This window comes from Abrus precatorius, unplaced genomic scaffold (genome assembly GCF_003935025.1).
Source record: "Abrus precatorius isolate BTA unplaced genomic scaffold, Abrus_2018 Scaffold3, whole genome shotgun sequence".
NCBI classification, from domain to species: domain Eukaryota; kingdom Viridiplantae; phylum Streptophyta; class Magnoliopsida; order Fabales; family Fabaceae; genus Abrus; species Abrus precatorius.
The window spans coordinates 9,820,934-9,846,041 of NW_020874373.1; the positions used below are offsets into that span (position 1 = coordinate 9,820,934).

Consider the following 25,108-nt stretch of genomic DNA (forward strand, 5'->3'; position numbering starts at 1 on the left):
TACCATTCAATTGGAATTTCAATGTGATTGAGATTTCAATTAAAATCTCCGTCCACACAGCTTGCATCTTAACTTACATTGGCATTAAAATTACTATTATTAAGGAAAATGGTTAGTTAATATGTTCTTTTGCTCGAATCATGGGGATGACTATGTTCAAAGATTTTTGTAGGCAAATTTTTATATGTTTATAGTGTTTATTTCCTAAATAGTTTAATTTAATAAGGAATTTCTAAAACATAAATCATGGTTATTCCTTGTGATAGTGTGACATTACTTTCATCTCATTTAGCCTTTATATTTTGTTATTAATTTTTGGTTGGCCATTTCGAAGTGGCCATGCATTGCTCTGGCTGAAAGTTATTGGCATAACAGAGCTGAATTTTATTTACATAGTAAATATAACTTGATCAGGACTCGGAGATTAATCATCATGGACCTTTGCAAAATAATTATATTCAGTAGTTACCAAAAAACATGCGTTACGAAGTTGTTGACCATTTTCCTAACCGTTGACTCTGAAGTTAAAAATAAAAATAAATCAAACACTCATTTTACCATTTCTTTTTCAAAACTTCAAAATCGACGATCAATAAGAAAAAAGAAAGCATTTGGAATGATTGAAAAGAAACACATGAATCGTAAAAATCAAGTGACAACAAAGGTTAGTTAGTGTATTATATGGCTAAATAAATTAGAAATATGACTTTTTATAACAAGTATTTAAAGTTATAATATTTATATTTTAATCCTTAATAAATTTTGTAAGTTAAGATTGTCAAAATATTATATATTTAAAATAGATCTTTTAAAATATTATTTTTAGGCAAATATCTTTTAAATACGTAGTTGTAGCAATTTTAAAAGTAAATTTCATTTTTATCCGCATAAAATTTAACTATATTCTCTCATTCTCACTCTCTTTCATCTTTGTTTATGAAGTTAGTTCAAATATTCTTTTGTGTTTCTAACCGTTAGTTTGATATATTCATTTATTATGATTTAAATGTAAAGTAAAAGTTTGGAAATGATATATAAGACAAAAGATCGAATGAAATCAAATAATCCTAATTTGGAATAGTGTCCTAGAAGCTTTGTTCAACTTCTCCTTATTTTCCATTTATTGCATGCAAACATATTTCTTAAATCTAGCAACTTAAATAACCATACTCTCTAAGCATTATTATACTTTGAATTGTGATCTTTGTAAGTGAAAACAATTAAATTTGAAAAAATTATATATTTATCCTAATTCTCTTAGCAATGAATAATTTGGCTAAATCAAAATAAAGATAATGACTAAAGAAATATGGTTGAATGTTAAAAAAAAGTAGAAAAATTATTCTCTATAAATTTTGTTTAAGTCATACAATATTTACTTAAACTAATTTTATATAATAATGACCATACAAAATTTTGTCAACTTTTGTTTAGGCTATTATTTTTTGTAAGCTAAAATTTCAGAATTATTGTGTTTATACAATTTGCCTAAGTCTGATAAATTTCACTTAAGCTAATAATATTCTTACTTAAGCGATATTCATTCAGTGAATTATCTTTGCTTAAATGAGGTTAAAATAACTTAAGACAATTTCGTAGACATTATACTAAGCAGATGCAACCAGTATGCAGGAGAGTGTGAAAAAAATCTAAAATAACATCAAATAATTTATCAATATAAGATTTTTATAATAAATGAGACTATGAGAATAGATGATAAAGTTTTAATTTTAAAAATTATGAACTGAATACAAAGAATCTTAAAAGATCTAAAATAATATTTAATATTCTATTAAAATTCAAAATTTACTTTTTATTATAAATTTAAAATTGTATCAGTGCATGTGAAAATTTAATTCTTAAAATTACTACTTAAATACAAGATACATACAAGTTGCGTAAAAAAATAAAAAAATATTTATTAATATAATCTTAAAAAGATTATAATAACAAATTTTTAAGGTTAAATGAGTAATTTTACAAATTTTCATAGATAATTAAACCATAAATATATGAAAATTATATTATTAAATAAAGATAAAAAATTTTGAATAATTAATTTTTTTAAATATATCTAACAATTTAAATGTTAATTCACTAATATATTATTTAATTACCTACTCATTTTAGCTTCACCTAAAAATAAAATCAAAGCTTAAATAATTTAAGACCCAATTATGAAAAGTGTGACGTAACCTTTCGTCTATGACGGTTGGTATAAAGGATTTTTGAGATTGGGCTTGTAGTAAGTTGTTTATCAATTTTAAGGTGGAAATAGACGTATGGCACAAGACCTTGCCAAATATTATTTTATAGTTTATTTATTTCTATGATAACATTGTCTTTTGTTGATCTTGATGGTTCCATCGAGTAACCTCGCTGAGCTGTCAGTTTTTTTTCTTTTTCTTTTTTCACATTTCTCATTTATAGATGAAGGGGATTGGAAATTTTGCGAACTGTTTAAGAATCGAAGGTATTTAACAAGAGAAAAAGGAAAAAAATAAATAAATGTTCCATTAGTTTTGGATAAAACTGGAATTGAAAGCAATAGAATCTTCAACAAAAAAAGTGATACTCCAGTGCATTTGGTGACTGCCAAAGTATGTTATTCTTGTGTAAATAAACGAAAAAATGTTAGCTAGACGAAGGTCCAAATGTGATCAACTACATTAAATCTTAGTTTTAACCACAGCGCACAGACTAATAGACTCTCATCCTCTTTTTGTCTCAGTAATGCAAATACTTGGAACTAAATCGAGTTATTCAGTCAAGGAAAATTAGCTTTTTTCCTTTTAATGCCGCAACATTAGATGCAAACTTGGAATGCTCAAACATGTATTTAGTGCTTGGTGACCATGCGGATGCCTTGATTGTACATCTAGCGGCAATGAAAGCCAAATTGATCCCATTATGCTTTTGATTGTCTTTAAATATTCAGGTTTACAGTCCAAATCTTTTGCCATCACCCCTAAACATTTGACCCAAGATTAAATTTATGTTTAACTTTAAAATGAAATATGGACAGTCATATATATAAATAGAAATAAATTGAGTTATTTGATAATTTTTTTTTGCCTAACTTATTTAAAATTTAACTCAACCTAACATATTTAATTAATTAAATAAGTTAAACTTAAACTTAAAATTTTTTTTTATTAGAATTATTAAAATATTCTATTTAAAATTTATAATAATACATAAATAATGTTATATAAAAATTATAATATAATAATATATTAATTTAATTAAATTTTAAAATAATAAAATTTTAAATTAAAAACTCTAATTTTTTTAATTAAAAAATGTCTATACTACAAATTTTCTAGAAGTAAGAATTTTATTTACTGAAATTTTTTATATATTTTATACTTATAATACTGATTTACATTACATTGTCTTAATTACGTCTATTACTAATTCATCTCATTTTATCTATATTTTTTTATAATCTTGAGCACTTGTTTATATATAATCTAGCATAACCTATTTCTATCTCTAGGACTTAGACATATAAGGATAAATAGGAAACAAAATTCTCTAAAACGAGTTATATTCTAAACAAGTTCATACACCTTGCGCACTGAAGCCTAGCGTACGCATTATAATAATTTCTCCCTCTTGTTTGGAGTTATTTTACAAGTCACTGCAACATTTGAGATGCGTTTGAAAATAAATGCTTAAGTGCTTATTCAATAAACTCTTGTCACATTTAAGCTTATGACAAAAACTTATCATAAAACCAATAAAAATAAATAAAGGGTTTTGGAAAAAAAAAAAACACCTATTACATTGAAGATATAAAGTGTAATAAATGTTTCTCTTTTCAATAAAATTTTATTACTATAAATTGCTTAAACCAAACCTTAATGACTAAAGTTAACATTTTTAAAATAAACAAGCGTATAAAAATCATAAGCCTACAATCATAAGCTCAAATAAGCTTCATTCATAAAAACTCTTTCAAACACCCAAATGAGAATGTATAACTTTCTTGGGATATCAAATATTCTGCTCAAAATCTGTTTTCTACTACAAATGTTTTCCATGAAAATATTTTACACAACAAATTTTCCATGATCATACTGCAGTAATGAAATATGTTAGCTGAAGCTGCAAGTTCACAACAGTGGTTGCTAGAGGCATAACAAACGTAAATATTTCATACAAACTTAGAAATGGTAACTTAATGATCAAAATTTATCCGCTAGCAAGAATGTTGGCGTCAGCCCATCAATTTGAAAAAAAAAAACTTCAATGGAGACATCTTACATGTGCCTTAATTTCCAGCAAAAGAACAGAAAAAGGAAAAGGATCAGAAGTTGATGATTTAGAACGACAAGTGAAAAAATCTCACCCTTGTATAAATATCACTTCTGTTGTCTGGGCTGCAAAGCATTTACTGTTCAGGGGCCTGCTGCATCAAGGGCCAAATCGTTGAAATCAATGAGCAGATGATAATGTTGATCAGTCACTTAGCACCCGAACTTGTATATAAGTCCAGTGGGCGGATGCAATATAAAAATAAATGGGATACAATGCAGTACACCATTTCGATGGCAATTCCAAGTCACATGCAAAAAATTGGCAATCATCGGGAAGCAGTTATAGACTTAGAATGCCTGAAACTCTCGCAGCCTGGGCAATTATGTAAGCTTTCATGAATGTAGATGTCGCAATCAAGGCAGAATTGTTGTTTGCATTTTGGACAAATAACAGAAAGTCCAGGTTTGTTTCCTGTGTCACAGCCAGTTTGCAAGGGGGGGGGGGGGGGGAGTTAGGAAGAGTGAGCAAGAACATATTATATATGCAATACTATTTGGAAGAAAAGAGAAATGACAAGTGGTTTTCTTGCAGTATTAACTGTACAACATAAGATCTTAAGCACTGGGCTAATGCAGGTAAACGCCAATCAATATCACAAAGCATGAATACCCATAACCAAAATAAGTCAATAATTTCTGTCATATATTCATGAACGACAGCCACTTAAAATCATGTTCCTTAAAAAAATTCAATTTTTTTGGTAACTGTAATCAGCATACTTAATGCATACACATTGTTAATAGAGTCCAACATTGTCCACATGTCCCCTAAGCAGCCATAGTTCCCTTCACTTCCAATTTGGGGTTTATTACATACTTTATCATCAACTCTAGCTTGAAGCCATAGATTCAACGTCATTATGACAAGAATGCTAAGGATTTGTTGTTGGATAAAATTTATGCACATGATATCATAGTTGATGATCATGCTAGCATTAAGATGTATCAAAAGCAAAGTGCAGAACAAATAGTTGGACCGCCATTCAAAAAACATAAGCCAACAAAGTCTGAACTTTACAGGTTCATAACATGTTACAACTTACAATGCTCTAGAAGTGGTTAATATGGATGTTTATCAGAGACAAGATATCCTTTTTTTGTCTGCTTAAGCTGCACAGTGCAAGTAGTATTGAATTTCAAGACTTCAATATGTATTATTTATAGATTGAAAGCCAATCCTGTCTCTCAAAAAGATTATCACTAATCTATTTTACTAGGGTTAGATACATTTAGTATTAGATCTAACAAATAAAGAAACCAGGTTACAGAGAAAGACTCTTGAAACAACTTTCATTACCAATTTATGAACTTTTATAAAATTCTAGAAGATAAAAATTCCAGTGGATAACTTGTGAAAATACAAATCTATTCACTATCTTCACCATTTATTCACCTTAAAGGAGCATAATGAGTCTATATTTGACATAACATAGAGAACATGATAAAATAGTACAATGCCAAAATTGGACATGTAGGAAGAAACTCAACCTTGACTACCTTCTACAAAAACTTACCCTGACTAAGAAGACTTTGTTGACAACCAAAACAAGCATTGGAAAAACTGTGGCCTAGATCATTTTGAGATGATGGAGAGATGTCATCAAACATCACTATAGGAAATAGATGATGATATGACCTTGCCAAATGGGGTGAAGAAATAAGAGTCAATCCACAGATGCGACATTCAGTAGGAAGCTCACAGACACGAACTTTGCATTTAGGACATGTATATCCCCCTCCTGTCTTAGCCTCTTCATGACATGTACAAATTGCTACAGAACCCTCAGCTGCTCGTTGTGGGAAACCCATCTTAATTAAATTAGCAGTAGCATACTCTGCTATTGCTGGAGGTGGTGGTGCATGCTCTAGGATTAACTCTTTAAAGTGGGACTGCAAAGATGTTTATAACCATATGAATTTATATATTCATGAATTTACAAATATTTGAAAAATGCATAGACATTCCAAGAAAATCAGCTATATTCCAAGTATTTGATAGACTAAGCTGCTTGACTATAAAAACTCAAAATCACTTTTGTAGAAGAGGATTATTTGTATTTCTACAACATCTACATGGGTTCCATCAAAATCAATAGACTAACCTCATCTAGTGCAACAGAATAAGTTCCTCCAGTTTCTTGGCAGAGATGTTTGCATACAAACATTTCAGCAGCAAGACCAATGACTGAGCACCTTATCTTACTCTTTTTGCATTTCTGGATGGTTTCCATGAGATCATCGGGATCACATGTACTGAGAGCTGAATATAAGATCAGAACTTCTCGGTGACCATATGAAGGGATTTGATTTAGATATCCAAGAACAAGCTCTAGCCCATTTTGTAGGGACGCATCACCTGAGCATTCCAGTTTACCCATCAAAGCTTTAATGTGAGACTCAGGGCTGCCACCAAGTTCCGTTAAGCAATGAGCCACCCCATCTTTTATAGTCACCAGTCCAACATGGCTAAGTGGATTCTGATCAAAGAATTCCCTGATAAAAGCCTCAACCTGTTTCCCGATCACAGCCATCCTACTAGGTCGAAAGTCCGTCTCTGAAGCTGCCTTCACATGATGACAGAAACTGAGTTATATCAAGAGAAGATATTAAAATTACATATATGTAATTGCAACATTCTATCATTTATTTCATCTTTTTGTATTAGATTTTTATTACATATACTACCCATAGTTTTATATGTTTTCACTACCCAAATTACAGGCTTAATAAGATACTCGTGACACCACAAGCAATTTTGTAATGTCTATTAAGGCAAAAGAACTACTCAACATGGAAACATGAGTATGATTACGAAAAATACAGTTAAATGTCATTCAATTGTTGTTTATAATAATTTAAAACATAAAGGTATCCAAGGCCTACTTCAAGGGCATTAAGATATCGAAAGAAAAGGCATACGAGAAAACTATGGAAATTCAACTTTCACAACTTTATTGACAAAGCTCTTCTATCATGAGCACCACATCCTCCAAGTAAAATCTAATTTTTAAGTAATCAAATAACTGGTCCAAACCAGACAGCTCAGAACACCGAAGTTGTAATTAAATACCTTGGACAGGTCAACAACAATGTATAGATATCGTATAAGACCCTTCTGAATCCGTGCAGTAGCTGCTGAAGAAGTGAGAGTTCGAAGGCGCCTACGATACTGAGCATGGTAAATAGCAGTGTTATCTATGGGGCGAAGAAGCCCTGATTCATCCTCTTGCAAAGCTTCCCACGATCTATCTTCTGCATAAGTTCTCTCCCAGGCTTCAAGGTTTTCACCATTAGCATCATCTTCTTCATCATCATCTAGTTCTCCATTAAGTGGTCTTTCAGCAACATTATTCATAATTTCTACACCAAAAGATGCAACAGTTAATTAACCAAGAGCAGCAATAGTAGCAATCAATGAAATTATGTATCTTATTTCATTCAACACATTCACAGAGAATTAGGGGTATGCATAAATTGGATTTATAAAAAAACAATCCAAATCCATATTAAATCCAGTTATGTAATCAGAGAATAATGCAGTAGAGTGCTAATTCTTAACCCACTTCATTCATATCTTGTAATTAATGTATGTCAATCAAATCCTCTCAAAGAATAAAATTGGTCCAATAAAAGATCATCATATGCTTCTAGATTCAAGAAATTAACTAATTCTTCAATCAATTCATGTTTGTTGAATTTGAACTTTAAGCCTAACTTAACCCAAAAGCTAGCTCGTAAAGTGAGGATTGCTTTAGCCTTTATAAACTATTATTTAGCTATGTCTATAGTCAATGTGAGAATTCAACACTCTACAAAAACTAGCATCAATATCTAAAACCTCTTTGACAGCTTATTACAGCAGCTCGAATAAACATCATGGCCACATGATTTGACAGCAATTTCAGATGTTGAGTCCAAAAGAGTGCTAATTTTTTGACAACTTTGTTGTCTATTCTTTATATAAATCTGCATCTAGATTGTAGATAATACAACTTAATGAAAGTCTAAAGCCCATGAGATACATAATATATAAAACTATATACTAATAGGAGCTTAATGCTGTGTCATATTGGCATTCAACTTGGACAGAAAAGAGGAAAGAGGAACAGTGTGTTCAATTAGGAATTGCATAATATTACAATTTTCTACTAAGGGATAAGAAAGGACATTTTGTACATCAACAATAAAATAAACAAACTTTAACATTTTTAGTCAAACCAACATAATTTGGTAATCCATTATTAGCAATAGACTGTCAAGTAGAAGATATCATTTAGAAGGCTTCTTATTCACAGTAAAATCTTAAAAATGTAAAAAGCTTCAACAAAAACTCAATACCTTAATAAATCACCACTTCAAAATTTGAACTGCAAATCCTAAAACCTTGGCAAGCTAGAACCTGATACAGAAACCAAAATTAAACAAAATCATAATAGTATAAAAAATTTAAATCTCTATGAATAAGAGACACTTCACAATTCAAGGAATTTAAAATACATGGAATTTGAATTGCTCACATTTAAATTACTTTCATTTTCAAAATAATTTGGAAAAAGCAGTCCAAATTTCATGTATTTAAAATTCTTTGTTTGCATAGAACAATTCAAATTTTTGAAATTTCAATTATTTTGTATTTTAAATTCTTTGATTGGATAAATAGTTTCAATTTCCATTGTATGCAAAATTTTATTTTAAATATTTATTAAAAAAATGAAATTTAATCATAATATTTACCAAAAATAAGGGTAAATCCATGGTGGTTAGAATCGATTCCGCATTTGAAAAATACAAATCGCTGAGTATATAAGGAACCAGAATCGAGATTCTCATCAGCGATGCACGATTCTGCCGCAAACCGAGTCACACATGACCCATTTTAGTTGTGTTGCTTCCTCTACATGTGTGTGATTTAGTTTTCTTCTTTACCTCTATTTTTTTGGTGTTAGTTGCTGCTGTACCTGCAAGTTTAAGTTGCTCCTGGGTGTTGGTAGTTGTGTCTGTGAGTTCGCCTTGGATGTTTGAATATGAGTCTATCCATTCTCACTTATAGACTCTATTTTTTATTTTATTTTTTTAGTTGCATGTTTCCTAATCTTTTTTTTGGATCAACATTTGTCTAGCTGAGCCATGTGAATAGTTTAAACATAAGTAATGTAGAAAAATGTTTTTCTTTTTTTTTATAAAAATTTATATTATTTAAATAAATGAATAAAATTGCATTTTTAATAAAGTTATAATTTTTATGAGTTATGATATATATTTCTCATTAAGTTTATTAAATGTTATTTATAATTTTAATATTACTTTATTTATTTAAATATAATTTTATATTTTAAATAAGATCTTATGTTTTATGTTATGATCTTCCAATTTATAGATGATTTATATAGTCACAACTTTTTTTTAGTGTCATTCTGGTTGATGTGACTTGAATTTTTGTACCATTTTTTATTTTATTAGTTATATAAAATTATATTTAAATAAATAAATATATATATATATATATACATATAAAATATCAAAAATAAATAAAGTAACCTTAAAATCATAAATAACATTTAATAAAATTTAACTAAAAATATATATCATAGCCCATAAAAATTATAATTCTATAAAAAATACAATTTTATTCATTAATTTAAATAATATAAGTTTTTATAAAAAAGAAAAAAAAGCATTTTTCTACAGCATCTATTGTCTGAACTATTCACACGGCCCAGCCCACCCGTTGCAATGTCTAAGCTATTCACATAGCCCCCTTAGACAAACGCTAACAAAAAAAGGACTATAAAACATGCAACTAGAAAAAAAAATAAAAATGGAGTCTATAAGTGAGAACGGAGGGCCTAGTATTCAGACACCCAAGGCAAACTCAAGCAAAGTGACTAACACCCAGGAGCAACTCAAGGCATCAAGTGCAGCAACAACCAACACCCAAGAAATAGATACAAAGAAGAGAACCCAGCACCCACCCAATCATACGCACATGCAAAGGAAGCAACACAATTGAATCAGGCCATGCACAGTTTGCGGCAGAATCGTGCGTCGCGGACAAGAATCCTGATTCCGCATTGATTCGTGCGATTCAGGCAATTCAAGCTGTGATTCTGTAACAAACCCGATACACCCTACAATATGTATCTTTCAGATGCAGAACCGCATCAAGTCGCATGTATCGAATCGTGAATCATGCGATTCTAACTACCATGCTTCTGATAATCACATGAAAAGGGTGTCTGCAAAAAGCAGTGTAAAACCCATATTACATCCAGATGCTTTAATGCGGGCCAAGAGATATAAGTCACCTCTGTGAGTTCTGTACATGGTACTCTATTATAGCTACCTATCTATCTATATAAAGGCTCTCTTTTCTTTAGAAATCACCGATCCCAAGTTTTGGGTTTGCCATTAGGGTCCTACCATAATTATCACCTACCATCTTAGAGAAAAAGTAATGACTAATCCAGGTCACTGTGCCTAAACCTCCAAAGAGAGTGGGCTTCCACAAAGACATACACTTTAATAAGGTTTCTTGTTTCTTGGGACTGTGTTTAAAAGTTAACAATCACAATCACATACAAAAGTTTAACTTTCATGAGTTGTCCCAAAAAGATAACACGACTGGTATGTCAGAACCTTGGAAGCAACATTATAAGCACATACTATGAATCATGTCCATAGTTTCACCTCTAATCCTCCTTGATAATTTCACCTGTAGTTTTTCCCTAGTGATAGACCTATCCTTCATCTAATCTATCCTTCACACTATTCCAAACCACTAGGGGTGTGCATAGATTGGATTTATAAAAACCCAATCGAGAGCAATGCACGGCCAAGTGGCCAACCACACACACACACAGATATATATATATAGGGATACAAATGTTTCTTGTTAAATATTATAAAGATGAAAAAAAGAAAAAAAAAACTGATTGTTTGGATGAGAAAACATAATGTACAAGACCATTAAAATTTACATGTATATTGGTTTGACATCATACCTGACCAAACCAACAGAAGTTCAATTCATGTTAGTTTGTTAATAGCTTACCAATTGAAATGTGGGTTCATAAGCAATACACAGAATCCATTTAAAGCTGAAAAATTGATGTTAAACATAATTAACAGGGAAACACGCTAATTAATGCTGTAAGGTAAACTTGGAGTGGAATGATCAATTTATCATTGATATGGTGGTCTCAGTGCCAACTAAAATCCACCACCAAGTTATCTTTTAGTACTCTGTTAATTCAGTTACAACTTGTTTAGCAAAGAACAGTATGCACCTGTATGAAAGCTTCGAATACCCAGTTAATTTGCAGAATTATGTTTTACAGCAATTCAACAATTAATTCTTAAAATAATTATTATATAACATTATTAAGAATAGATAATATGGCACTTTGAAATATTTATTTAGATGGGAATAGATTAGAACCTGAAAAACTTGGTACATGGCTTTGATTTGCTTCCTACAACAGTTGATAAGGACTCCATTTCTGTTGCAAAACATTATTACTTATTCTCAGTTAACATTTTCTTGCTTATTATTTATTAATCTAGTACACTTTATGCCAAAGCTGTTAACAACTTTAAGATGTACTTACTTTTGAGTGACAACATTTTACAAATTTTACAAGTTCACATGTTCTGAATTCATTATCTAACATAACAAAGTTTTTCAAATGGGGTATAATCACTTTGATTTGTTTTCCACTGCCCCAGATAACGAAAAACATACCAATCTGAAACAAACTAACGAAAGTTATAGGTATGTTCATAAGCGTGAGAGAGAAAATTGCCTCCTCAGTGAGCACCAAAGCATAGCATAACAGTGTTGACAAGTTAAAAGTTTTGGTGAAATGCTTGAAATTACTAAAAAGAAAAAAAAGAAAAACGACATCGATTTACATTCACAGGCACATAACACAAGAAAGGAAAAGCAAACAGCTTTCAGAGCAGAAATCAAAGCGAAGTGAAATAGAGAAACCCAGAAGAGCGCAAAAGCTAAATATCAAACCTTGCTTAGATTTCTTAAGTCCGCCATTAATATTGAAGCTGTGTTCGGGTCTTCCCCTCTTGCGGATATCCATGGATCGAGATCCGGATAAAAAATGAGCTTCAAGTAAATAAGGTTGAGAACGAAAGCTTAGTATAAAAGGTTCAATTGAAGCAAGAGATCAAATGAAAGTGGAAGAAGACTAGTCGATAAGGAAGGTAGAAAAACCCTAACCCTAGCCGGGACCCAGAAAGAGGGGTTTTGGAGGAAGGAGAAGAGAAAGAGAGAGGGTGGGTTCGATACGAGAGTGAAAAGGACCAAATTTGAGAATTAAAAAAAGAAGGTTTTGTTAAATTCTATTTTAAAAACTAATTTTAAGATCTTAAAAATAATATTTTTTATTGACAAATTATTTATTTATTATAGTTTTCATATATAAAAAGCTTTTATAAAAAAATATTAATTAAATTACTTAAAATTAAGTTTAAGGATTGAAATTATTTTTAAAATTCTTTAATTATATTACGGTGGTGACATAATAATTAATAATTGAGGATTTGAAAATTAGAGTTTCAATTTGAGTTGGATTTTGTTTAGGTGTTTCCTTCCAATACTGTTTTTTTTTTTTAAAGAATCTTGTGTTTTTTGATAAACAAAACAAGAAATAAAAAACAATAAAAAAATTATGTAAAAATAGAAAAATAAAACCAAATGATAACTTTAAAAGTGATATCAAATTAAAACAAAAATTAGTTTTACTAAACAAAATCCACAAGCACGAAAAAATTTCAAGTTTAAATATAATTTTTCATTAAATTAATCGCATGACTTTTCTTTAAAGTTTTTAAATTCTTATTATTTAATTTTAATTTGATAAGTTTCACTTATTTTGAAATTCATTTACTTTAATTACATCATTTAATTTACTTCATGCAAATATTTATTGATTTTTCATGTTTTAAATATTTTAAATTTTAAGCTTAATTTCCATTTACTATAAAAGTTTCCAAGAAATTCATTAGAGGAATGTTTCCAATAAAAATAGTTTGTTTTTATATGTCTTTACTGCTTTTCCAAATTAATCTTGCGGATACATATAATTCAGAGGAATATGTAAGCGATTCATATACAATATCTTTTTCGTTTATCAAGGATTATAACAATTGATATTTTTTCACAAATAATTGAAATTCTATTTCTTAATCTGTATCATCATTTTTTAGAAACTTAAAAAGTTCTTCTGTTAATCCCCGATCAATGAACCTACAAAATCTTTCAAATTATATCTTATTCAACCTGAATAGTGCAGACAGTCTCTCATTTCCAACCTCAAGCATTTTCAATTTCTCCATAAATTTTATAGAAAAATATCTCATAATTTACTATCATTTTTTATCAAATCACATGAATAAATTTAACAAAAATAGAATTTCATAGATACTATAAATTTTAAGCTTAATTATATTTTTGTTTCCTATAAATATAAATATTTTATAATTAGTCTTTTCAAATATTTTTGTTAAAAAACAGTAATTCTAAAATTAATAATTTTAAAATTAGTTCGTCTCTATTAAATATTAAACTGATTAACAAAGAGTCAATTTAACACTCCATGTAACTTTGTATAGCTATTTTAAAATCTAATCACAACTTATATAACATATTATATAATTTATTATTTATATTTTTTATTTAAAATTAAAATTTATATATAAATAAATAAACTCATTTTATATAATTACATAAAATACATTCTAACTTTTTTTCTTTCTTTGCTATATCTCTTCTCTCCCTCCATGGCAACCTTCCCTTCTTTCCTTTCCCTTCCCCCTCCCTCCCTCACGACCCACTTCAAGTACCCCTTGTTCCTAATCTTCACTAAATCATCAGTTCTTCTTCCTCAATCAACTCCACTCCGGCAGCTCCATCTCCCTCACCCCTAACCTCCACCACCACCACCCTCATCAGAATCCACACTCTCCTCTGTCTCCCTCTCCCTCTCCATGCTCTCCACCTCTTCTCCTCTCTCTGCCGCCTCTCTCTCCCCCTTAACTTCCACACCTTCCCCTTTGTCCTCAAAGCCTCTGCCCAACTACCTTCCCTTCCTCTCGCTCTCTCTCTCTCTCCACTCCTAAGCCTTCAAGTTCAAATTTTTAACCCATTTCTTCAACTCCCTCATTCGCCTCTATTCCGTTCATGACTGTGTCCACGATGCCCACAAGCTCTTTTGCGAGAGTTCCCACAAGGATGTTGTCTCCTACAATGCCATGATTGATGGGTTTGTTGAAACTCGCTAAATTTCGCGCTGCGTCAACTGTTCGACGAAATGTCCCTGCGAGATGAGGTGTCTTGGAGCACCATGATAGCGGGTTATCGACACGTGACACTGTGTAATGAAGCCATTATGCTTTTCAATGAGTTTTACTATTTTCATGCGGTGTGGTGACTCGAATTTTAATCATTTTCAATTGGATTTTTTTTTTCTTTTTATTTGTGTGTTCTGTTTGAATTTCCTCGATATGGGTAGTGTTGATTCGGTTCTGGATTTTTGAAGTTAGTTTCTTTAATTTAGGTGTTTTGGGTTATGTGGATTTCCTGGAAGGTTTTTAACCATCTTTTGTTTGGTTGAGTTTTGAGTATGGTGGGGTTTGAAATGGGTACTGTTTGAGATGCTCAAATATGGTTGTTAGTATTGGAATTGCTCCAACAATTCTCAGTGTTCTAGACATCATTTTTTCTTTTTTCTTGTTGGTCACATGAGTTTTGAACCTTTGAACTGAAACTCAATGTTGTTGCTGAAAGTCCTATATATTTGTTGTCGTTTTGTTGAGAATATTATCATGCGCAGATTAGGAAGAAGGGGTGCTTAAGGTGGGTTATGAGGGAGGGGGAAGGAAAAGGGAAGAAGGGGAGGTTGCCAAGGAGGGAGGGGAGAAGAGAGGGACCGCATAAAAGAAAGAAAGAAATTTAGAAGGTGTTTTATGCAATCATATAAAATAAGTTTATAGATTTATTTATAAATTTTAATTTTAAATAAAAAATAAATAATAAAAAGTAATGTAGTATGTAACGTAAGATGTGACTAGATTTTAAAATAACTACATAGAGCCAATGACTACATAGTGTTATGTGAAGTGCTGAGATAAATCAGCATTTAATAAAGAGAAAATTAACGATAGAAATTAATTTCAAAATTATTAATTTTAGAAGTATTATTTCTTAACAAAAATATTTGTAAGACTAATCATAAAAAGACCTGTATTTATAGGAATCAAAATTATTATTAAGCTTAAATTTTAAATTTTATAATTTTTTTATAAATTTTAAAATAAATAAAATATAAAAATATGTTAATTTTTTTTAATAAAAAAATATGTTAATTTTAATAAATTATAAAAATGTTCTTGTATTAAATATAGTAATCTTAAATAGGGAAAATATAAAAATATATTTTCATATAATATTTCATAAGTAATAGAAAAAATAAGTATAATTTGTCATTTGTTTGTAAATTTTATTATATTTTAGTATTTCTCCTATAATATCAAATTTTTCTTTTAGTTTTTTTATATTATAAAAAATTATAAGTTGGTGAAAGCAATAAATTGAGAGAATTTTAACAAATTAAACCTTTCAAACAAATTCATATGAAAATTTTAATAAAAAAATTATATTATAAATACATAGATTATAATTAAAGATATCAACTTAGAAATTATATTTTATACCGCAGACTATATATTGATTACACGAGTATAAATATTATATTAAATTAAGAAAGATAGTTAATAAAAAGGCACATATTATTTTATAACAAAAAAATATATAAATTATTTATAAAAAATGTGTGTTTTATTATTATTTTTATTGAGTTTCAACTTTTCAAAAATTATTACTACAAAATATTAGAAAGATACAAATTAATATATCTAATTATATATTTAGTCAAAAGCCTTCATAACTTTAATTTAAATATTTCATATAGTTAGTAAAGCAAGTCATCCAGCCCTACACAAGTTTTACAATCTCAGTTACTTCACACAGATAAAACAAAAAATAAAAATATTCTACACGAAATGAAATTTTTACAGCATAATAAACATCAGGCTTTTCCAGTATTTCACACAATCACAATGATCAAGTGTTGCACATCCAGTTAAATTAGGCTTTTTTATTTAAATAATATATTTTTAAAAACAAATTCTTAAAATAAGGTTTTTGCTAAACTATTTCCGTGTCTGGGGCTTTTTTTTGCCAGGGTGGCAGTAGTATTGCACATGCATAGACGATAGTAAATTTTTATTATCATTTTAATAGAGTATCGTTACAAAATTACCGATACTATACCACACTGCACGAGTATTGGACAAAGTGAAACGATAACATATTTTTATAATTATTTTAATATATTATCGTCGTTTAGCATTCGAAACTCGTATTTTTTTAATCAATTTTAATACTATCGTTGCAGATTAACCGATACTCAATATTTCAAAACCAACGTAAATGACTTATAATTCACCTTTAGAGAGCGGTTCAAATTGAACCGCTCTCGTAAGTCACCTTTAGAGAGCGGTTCAATTTGAACCGCTCTCATAAGTCATCTTTAGAGAGCGGTTCAAACTGAACCGCTCTCTTAAATAAGTAGTATCGACGAAATAGGGACGATAACCATTCGCGATGGACGGTCGGGGATAAATTGTGCCACGTGTCGAGATCGTATGTGTATCGTCTCTAACACGTCGACTGGCTTATTGTGTCTTTTGGAGCGATACTAGTTGGGGCCACGACACCTGGAATATTGGAACCGACGCCGCCCAAGCTTCTACTTCTCTTCCCCTCCATCATAATCTCCATTAACGCCGGCGTTGAAGGTTTTTTATGCGAGTTTGCAAAAGTCTTGTGTAAAAATTTCATTTCGTTTGCATTATTCTCTGAAATATTGGAAGGTAAAAATTATTTTGTTGAATTTGTGATATTTTATTGAGTTTCATTTGAAAAATAATAACCGATTTCAATCTGTAATTTAGGACCCGATATTGGTGAACTGGAATAGTCATTGTTGCTACCGGCATTAAAGGTTAGAATTCTATATCAAATGCAGTTTAACTTTTTTTTGTAAATTTTGTATCAGATTTTAGTAATTATATGTATGAAATGAAAAATGTGAAAGTTTGTATATGTAAAAACTGTGCATTTGACTTAGAACCAGAAAAAAATAATTTTTAAGATTGTAATTTAATTTTCCAAATTTGTTTTTAAAGTGTAATTTATAGATATATATTAATTTGTTGAGTGTAATTGATACATTTATTAATTTGTGATAAATAAATTATATATAAAATTTGATTGATATAAAAAAAATAGATATATAAGTAGTGCTATTTTGTTATTGGTTGATATATGTAATATTATGTTTAGGAAAAAAAAATTACAAATGTTATGATAGATAAAATACATTAAAATATAAAATTTTAGTTAAATCATTAAATATTAAAATAGAAATACATAATTAGTAATATTTTGAAGATAATAAGATAATTATATTTAAAAATAAATATGTATTACGTAAAAAGTATGAGAAATTAGATTATTAGTGTTGATAAGTAAAAAGAAATAATTAAAAAATGATATATTTTAAAAATGATTAAATAATGGGAATAAATTAAATTAAATATATTTGGTTGTAATAAAGTGAAATTAAAAAATTGTTTTTGATTTAATATAAATAAAAAAGGAGAAGTAAAATAAAAATAAAAGTTTAAATAAAGTAATAATGTAGGTATTGCATAATTTTTTAAATTGTTGTAGAGTAAAATAGAATATAAAATGAAATATTAATAAAAATAAAATTAATAACACTATAATTACAATGTATATAATAAGTATACCATGAAAAGTTATTGTTCAAACTTTGATGCATAATAATCATTTAGAAAATTTTCGTTAAAATTTAATATATAGATATATAAAAAAAATGAAATATAAATGGATGTAAATTAAATTACATATAGTAGGTTGTAATCAAGTCAAATAAAATCTATGTTTTTGATTTAATATAAATAAAATAGGTGAAGTAAAATAAATATACAAATTTAAATTAAGTAATAACATAGGTATTGCATAATTTTTTATATTGTTATTTAATAAAATAGAATATAAAAAGAGAATTTAATATTACTAAAATTAATAATAGTATTTATTCTTATGGTATATAATAAGTGTACCATGAAAAGTTATTTTTAAAACTTTGATGCATACATATAGAATTTGGTATTGATATTTTATTTGAGACATCAAATTTAAAAAAATAGGTGTGTTGCAACTGTTATATTGATATTAACGAATTGTACAGAAGTATAATTATTTATAATGTGTTTATAATGACATAATAATGGTAATGTATATTTTTAAATTTGTAGATGGCTTCATCTTCATCTGAAGGTATGATAATTAATTCTGGGCTAGAGGATCCATCTTTGTTGCGTTTTCAAAGTATACATGTCTCTGAACACATTTGGGATGGGCGAGAGCATCCGATGTTGAAGGTTAGGAAGTGTCAGTTCATACCAGCTGGCATAGACTGTGTTCCAGGAGAGATTTTACCTCATTTAGAGATGGCTGGCTTTGTTGGAGTTGCTCAGCTTGCTAACTTTCCATTGGATAGACATTTGATCACTGCATTAGTAGAAAGATGGAGGCCTGAGACTTATACATTTCACATGCCACCCGGAGAGTGCACAATAACGCTTGAGGATATAGCCATCCAGACAGGTCTTCGGGTTAATGGGCTTCCAGTTTTTACAGCTACCGGAGGTAATTGGCCACAGATGGTTGAGGATAGTCTAGGTATTAGACCACCACCAGAAGCTTTTGTGGGGAGTAGCTTGAAGATTAGTTGGTTAGATTAGCATTTTACTCAGGTTGCCATGCATAACCATGACGAGCTTCAGCTTACAAGATTTGCTAGAGCGTATATTCTTAGGCTTTCATATTTATTGTATTAATCATCTTTTTAAATTTTTAAAACTTTCATATTTATATAATCTACATAATATTTATTGACTTATTACCTATTTGTGCATCCTAATTTACATAATTTTAACACTTATTCTTCTCAAATTGTATTAAATATCAAATTAATATTTCTTAATTTAATTAAAAATTACAACAATAACTACATTTACAATATAGTAAATTTTTCAATACAAAATTTACACTTTACATGTGTACCACAATTTTTTCCTAATTTTTGTCCATAAATTTATTAGAATAAATTATATAAATACATACTCTCCAACAAATCTACATAAACATGATATTAAATATATTTAAATCTTTCCATTATTTTACTAATTTTAATTAATAAATTAATTTAAATTTCATACTATAAATTTATATAATAACATGATATTAAATATATTTAAATCCTTCTACTATTTTACTAATTTTAATTAATAATTTCATACTAAAATTTTAACATTATTAATACAAACATTTTATATAACTAATACCAAAATTTACTAACCTTGAATATGCTTTTCCTGCTTCTTGCTTCCTGCTCCTTGCTTCCTGCTTCTCTGTTTCCACTCCTCCAATACAAATGTACAAAGTGAAATTGAAGGGAGCGTGGGTTGTAGAAATAGGGGGATAGTATCGCTCCACTCAAACCGATAACCAGCAACAAAACTATCGTCCTATAAAGTCCGATACCACTGCCAACCGGTTCCTTAAAAAGTATTATTTAAATTAAAAAATGACTTATGAGAGCGGTTCAATTTGAACCGCTCTCTAAAGATGACTTATGAGAGCGGTTCACTTTGAACCGCTCTCTAAAGGCGACTTATGAGAGCGGTTCAAAGTGAACCGCTCTCTAAAGGTGACTTATGAGAGCGGTTCCAATTGAACTGCTCTCTAAAGGTGACTTACGAGAGCGGTTCAATTTGAACCGCTCTCTAAAGGTGATTTATAAATCCTTTTACGTTGGTTTTGAAATATTGAGTATCGGTTAATCTGCAACGATAGTATTAAAATTGATTAAAAAAATACGAGTTTCGAATGCTGGACGACGATAATATATTAAAATAATTATAAAAATATGTTATCGTTTCACTTTGTCCGATACTCGTGCAGTATGGTATAGTATCGGTAATTTTGGAACGATACTCTATTAAAATAATAATAAAAATTTATTATCGTCTATGCATGTGCGATACTACTGCCAATCTGGCAAAAAAAAGCCCCAGACACGGAAATAGTTTAACAAAAACCTTATTTTAAGAATTTGTTTTTAAAAATGTATTATTTAAATAAAAAAGCCGTTAAATTAGTCCCACTATGCCTTTCTACCTTGATTTTGAAAAGACAATTTCAAATTAATTTTTTTTTTATCAGTCAAATGATTTAAAAGCTGATTTTCACAACCCACTTGAACCAGTCTCACAGTGCAGACAATTCCCCGGCTCACTTTCAAAACTTGCCTCCAAAATGTAAAACAGACATACGAGCTACAGAGGTTTCTTGTGTTTTGTTTTCTAACCTCCAAAGTTGGCAAATAAAAAAAGAGGCACAAATAATAAACGCTTCATCAGGTTTGAACTATGGTTATAAGCCAGGTGCACCACCATCAATTTTCAGACATGTTTGTTTACGAAAACTCGACAGAAATTAGTTAAATAAAAATAACCATATGCATTGGTACTATTATGTTGTTTGGCAGTTCCAAAAACAGGAGTCAGCATCTATGTTAATTCTATCTGAAACAAAACTAGCTTGTATACTCCTAAGCATATAATGAGCAAAACAAAATTCGTAACAATATGCGAAAATGTCTGTACATGAGCTCATCCTTCAGTCCGTTTACTTGGGTGTCTTCAACTTACGCATTACTTTGTGGTTGTGTTGTACGCAGTGTTTCATAAGATTATGCAGATACCACACACTGACTCTGTCATTGACAATTCCTATCTGGCATCAGCTCCTCTCCATCCCCAACAGAGCGAAGCATCAACTGATAACTCAATCAAAGAAAAGGAATAGAGAAACTTTTAAGATATTAAATGACCAAAAATAGCTCGCAGTTTCTCCCAAGTTTATTAGGTGAAAGCTTTCAGAACAAAGAATTATAACAAAAATTGAATGATAAAGGAACTCCTGTTTTCTTGAATGATTTGCTTCAAGTAGTAAATCACGTTCAAGGAAATTATAGGAAGAATAAATATATGCTGAAGCGCAATAGAATTTTAGTTTTTAAAATAACAGTTTTTTTATAGCTCCATAACAATTTTAACCCAGAATGATCATAAAGAGAAAGTGCGAAGGTAAAAATAGAATATATCGTAGACAACTTCAAATTGAGTGTTTAGACCACTTAAAGATATGAATGATCGGGCCTATTCTTCTCTCGAAACAGTTAGTCCGGGACTCCGGTCAGTCCGACCAAACCATTTGAGAGCCAAGATATAAAATGGCCCCACCATTAATATTCATATTCAATAAAAGAAAAAGGTATCAGAAAAGTTTATGTTCGTAATTGTAACATACACAGAAGGACAATGATTCATTAAATTAAAATTAATACAACATACAATCACAAATTAAAAAATAATCTAAATACATTTTTTCTGGATACCTTCCAGTCATTGAAGTCACATCGGAATACAAAGTGGCTGAAAACAACATCCTTGGAATGAACAGCATTTGCAGCTGGAGCATTCCTTGGCGCTGTCGAAGAGCAAGTGCATGAAGAAAAAATTAGTTAAAAAATCAACGATAAACATATAATAAGTTGATCTATAAGGATTAATATAAGCATTTTGAAAGTAACCCACAAACTAGTTGCCATCCAGCCTCGTTCACTTTTATTTCAGCTCGTCCATCTTTGACTAAAAAAGATAAAGCAAATAAATTTTCAACCGTTTGTGCAAAGGAGTTCCTATTTAAAACCAGATTTTCAAGCTTGACAATTTTATTTATCCTTAAGATGTTAAACATAGTTAACATATTTTTATCTGTCCCAGTACTGTCTTCTCTTGAATCTTCACCAAGCTGCAAAATTATACAACAATGTCCAAGAAGAAATGAGATTAGTATATCGTGAGTAAATAAAAGCCACTAAATTTACAATTCTGACTAGCGAACAGCTAAGTCTTAGCTTTACTAATTCCATTCTCTAGTTAGGCTCGAAGATATTGTATCTTCGTCATGTTCTCACAACAAATGAGTGGGCAGTAAATTGTATGAAACGTCGTAGATGTTAGTGTCATTAAAATTGGAAATTAAAAACAAGCGACTGTGTATCAATAAAAGGTAATCAAAACGGCTTGTGGGCACTTTTTTCCCTTTATGTTTCCTTCTCTTCTTCTTCTTCTTCTTCCTAGCATAACTGCAGGCTCAGTAAAGAAGTTTTACCACTTCTGGCCGCGTCAATTCGGTGGTTCGCTCACGGTTTCGACGATTAACAACCTTCCTCTCCTTTATTTTGGCATCAGTTGGGCCAATCCTGAATAAGTTGGAAATAAACATCCAAAGAAATATTAGTACGGGAAAAACAAATAATTCTCAATATATGGACATTACATTGTAGAACAACCAGAAGCCCCTCTAAAAACATGCGAAACTGCAACTCCAATATCATTCCAAGCTATTGAGTTTCTGCTGCAATCTTCTGCGCTATTACTTGGTCCACCTTGTCCTCCAAATTTTTCAAGAATGTGGGTGACAAAGCCTGAAGGAGTAAGTCCACCAGTGGCATTAGATTTCACAAACATTACCAGGGATTTGGTGATGTCCAAAAGAGCCTTCGCATCAGCTACTTGTTCTCTTGGTTTTGTAACTGAAATTAGACAGAGCATTAAACAAAATTGAATAGAAAAACTTGTACCATTAAATGTTAGAATAACGTTCTATAACGAGACAAAAGAAAGGGGCAGAAACATACAACAAATTATGAATGTGAGAAACAAAGGAAGTCGTGTGAACAAATTGGGAAAACTTTGTGTATCATCTTTCATACTATTGGGTACTGACTGTAGTGATAGATTACTGCAGTTGCAGTATTGGTATATTAGAAAGAGGATTCTATATAGGAAATGCTAGAACTATTGTAACTTTTGTCCAAGTAAATTTAAGGAATATATTAAGATTTTACTTGATAAAATTGAATAATTTTTGTTGTTACTTGGTTTTCTGATTTATCATTTTATCATAAAAGGTTACCAGTTAAAATTAGGTATTTTTCGGTCCTCGTTGCCTAATTATTGATTTCTAAAAAAATTATGGAACAACGTTAATCACTTAAATGCCACCCCAGAGAAACAGCTGTCAAAGTCCGCTGTTGGTAGCTCTGTTAATAGGAGCAGGAGCATGTTAGAAATGGTGTAGGACTCAACCATTTATCATACTCTCCGTTGGATCGCAATTGTTTCCAGTCTAAATCCTTCAACTCATAATTTTCAGTTGCATTTCTAATTCCTTTTCATAAAACATATTTTTTTAACAGTCAAAATTATATGCAGTTCCCATTTCATTATTCTTTCCTTCTCCTTGCCCCACCTCAATTAAGGGCACCCCATTTAATCCCAGGTGTTTAGTTTAGTTTAGCTTATGAAAATAAAAATGTTATATATATATATATATATATATATATATATAGTATACGTTAATAAAGAAATATCTAAAAATATTAGCAATACATCAAACATTTTCTATAAAAGAAAAAAAATGCTGTCAAATACAAAATTAAATACCTAGCTGATGTAAGCTCTCCACTTCATTAAAGATAAAATCAAACTTGTCAGTGTCAGGCCTAGCTATTTCGTCCCTTTCATCTGCAATAAAACATAACGTACACAAGCAAATAAAATTTGAAGCATGACTATTTCGTTCCTTGCACACAATTTATAAATAACACGAACAACAAAAATAACTCATAATTGGCAATCGTTTCATGCGTTCTAACTCGTAAGGATCAAGTAAGTCCATAATAACTATAATCAAGCAACCAAAAGAAGATGAAAAAAAAAAAACAAAACCGCAAATAAACGAAAAATAAAGCTGAATTACCGTTAATCATGTTTGTGACGGCGAGGTACCGAGAACGAATACCTCGACGGCCTTTAGGAGTTTGATAGTCAGCGTCGTTAACGGCAGCGAATTCAGAGTGAAGCTTCTTGCTGCTGCTGCTTCTATCGGCATCATCGGATTCGCGTTTCACCATGAGTTCTTGTGAGGTGGAAAACTACACACACTGCATCAATTTCGAGAGCGTGAATTCGAAAAGTGGAATGCAAAGAGAATGTGTTGTAAGGAAGGAAGTGCAAAACGAACCGAGAGAAAAGCACGAGAAGCGCCGGGGACTCGAAGCACGTTCCTTTGTATTTGTGTGTTTGTGTCCTTTCAGTTTTCATTTTAAATGTTCCTTTATTTAGTTTTCATGTAATTTTGAAAAATTTGTAAAACATTTTCTTCTTAAGTTAATTACCAAAACAATGGAAATAAAATAACGATTTTTTTCCCTACATGGCAATTATCCCCACTTCAAGCTGAGAACGACGCATAGGAGTAAGAAAACTTTCCCTCAAAATATAATAAAATAACGATTTTATTAATAAATAAAAGTATACTTTTAACAAGAAATATATAAATAAAAATTATAAGTAATAAAAGTTATATATTTTTATTAATGGCATATTCTTCAATATATCTCTTATTTTACAGAATGATTTTTAATCAATATAAAACTATAAGTAATAAAAGTTATATATTTTTATTAAAAATTATAAATTTT

At 29.9% G+C, this 25,108-nt stretch overlaps 3 protein-coding genes across 6 annotated transcripts; 1 reads left to right on the plus strand and 2 right to left on the minus strand.

Moving 5' to 3' along the window:
* Window positions 1–3,961: 3,961 nt before the first annotated feature.
* Window positions 3,962–12,646, minus strand: LOC113862807 (general transcription factor IIH subunit 2-like). Of its 4 annotated transcripts, XM_027496016.1 has the most exons (7): window positions 12,343–12,624; window positions 11,761–11,821; window positions 8,661–8,721; window positions 7,393–7,682; window positions 6,425–6,886; window positions 5,837–6,212; window positions 3,985–4,734 (listed from the first exon to the last, which is right to left on the minus strand). In XM_027496016.1, exons 4-7 carry the CDS (start codon window positions 7,675–7,677, stop codon window positions 4,589–4,591), a joined length of 1,269 nt encoding a protein of 422 aa, XP_027351817.1. In that variant the 5' UTR covers window positions 7,678–7,682; window positions 8,661–8,721; window positions 11,761–11,821; window positions 12,343–12,624; the 3' UTR covers window positions 3,985–4,588. The 4 variants fall into 4 exon arrangements, with proteins under 4 accessions (XP_027351818.1, XP_027351817.1, XP_027351820.1 ...); XM_027496017.1 differs by lacking the exon at window positions 11,761–11,821 and having other exon boundaries at window positions 3,962–4,734; window positions 12,343–12,646; XM_027496018.1 differs by lacking the exons at window positions 8,661–8,721; window positions 11,761–11,821; window positions 12,343–12,624 and adding an exon at window positions 5,366–5,432 and having other exon boundaries at window positions 4,634–4,734; window positions 7,393–7,739.
* A 6,097-nt stretch (window positions 12,647–18,743) lies between these two features.
* Window positions 18,744–19,232, plus strand: LOC113862139 (serine/threonine-protein phosphatase 7 long form homolog). The gene has a single exon (XM_027495272.1). The coding sequence runs from the start codon at window positions 18,744–18,746 to the stop codon at window positions 19,230–19,232; it is 489 nt and encodes a 162-aa protein (XP_027351073.1).
* A 1,988-nt stretch (window positions 19,233–21,220) lies between these two features.
* Window positions 21,221–24,538, minus strand: LOC113862140 (non-structural maintenance of chromosomes element 4 homolog A-like). Its single transcript, XM_027495273.1, has 7 exons — window positions 24,385–24,538; window positions 24,069–24,149; window positions 22,900–23,155; window positions 22,732–22,822; window positions 22,152–22,368; window positions 21,953–22,044; window positions 21,221–21,331 (listed from the first exon to the last, which is right to left on the minus strand). The coding sequence occupies exons 1-7, from the start codon at window positions 24,536–24,538 to the stop codon at window positions 21,272–21,274; spliced, it is 951 nt and encodes a 316-aa protein (XP_027351074.1). The 3' UTR covers window positions 21,221–21,271.
* Window positions 24,539–25,108: the final 570 nt, after the last annotated feature.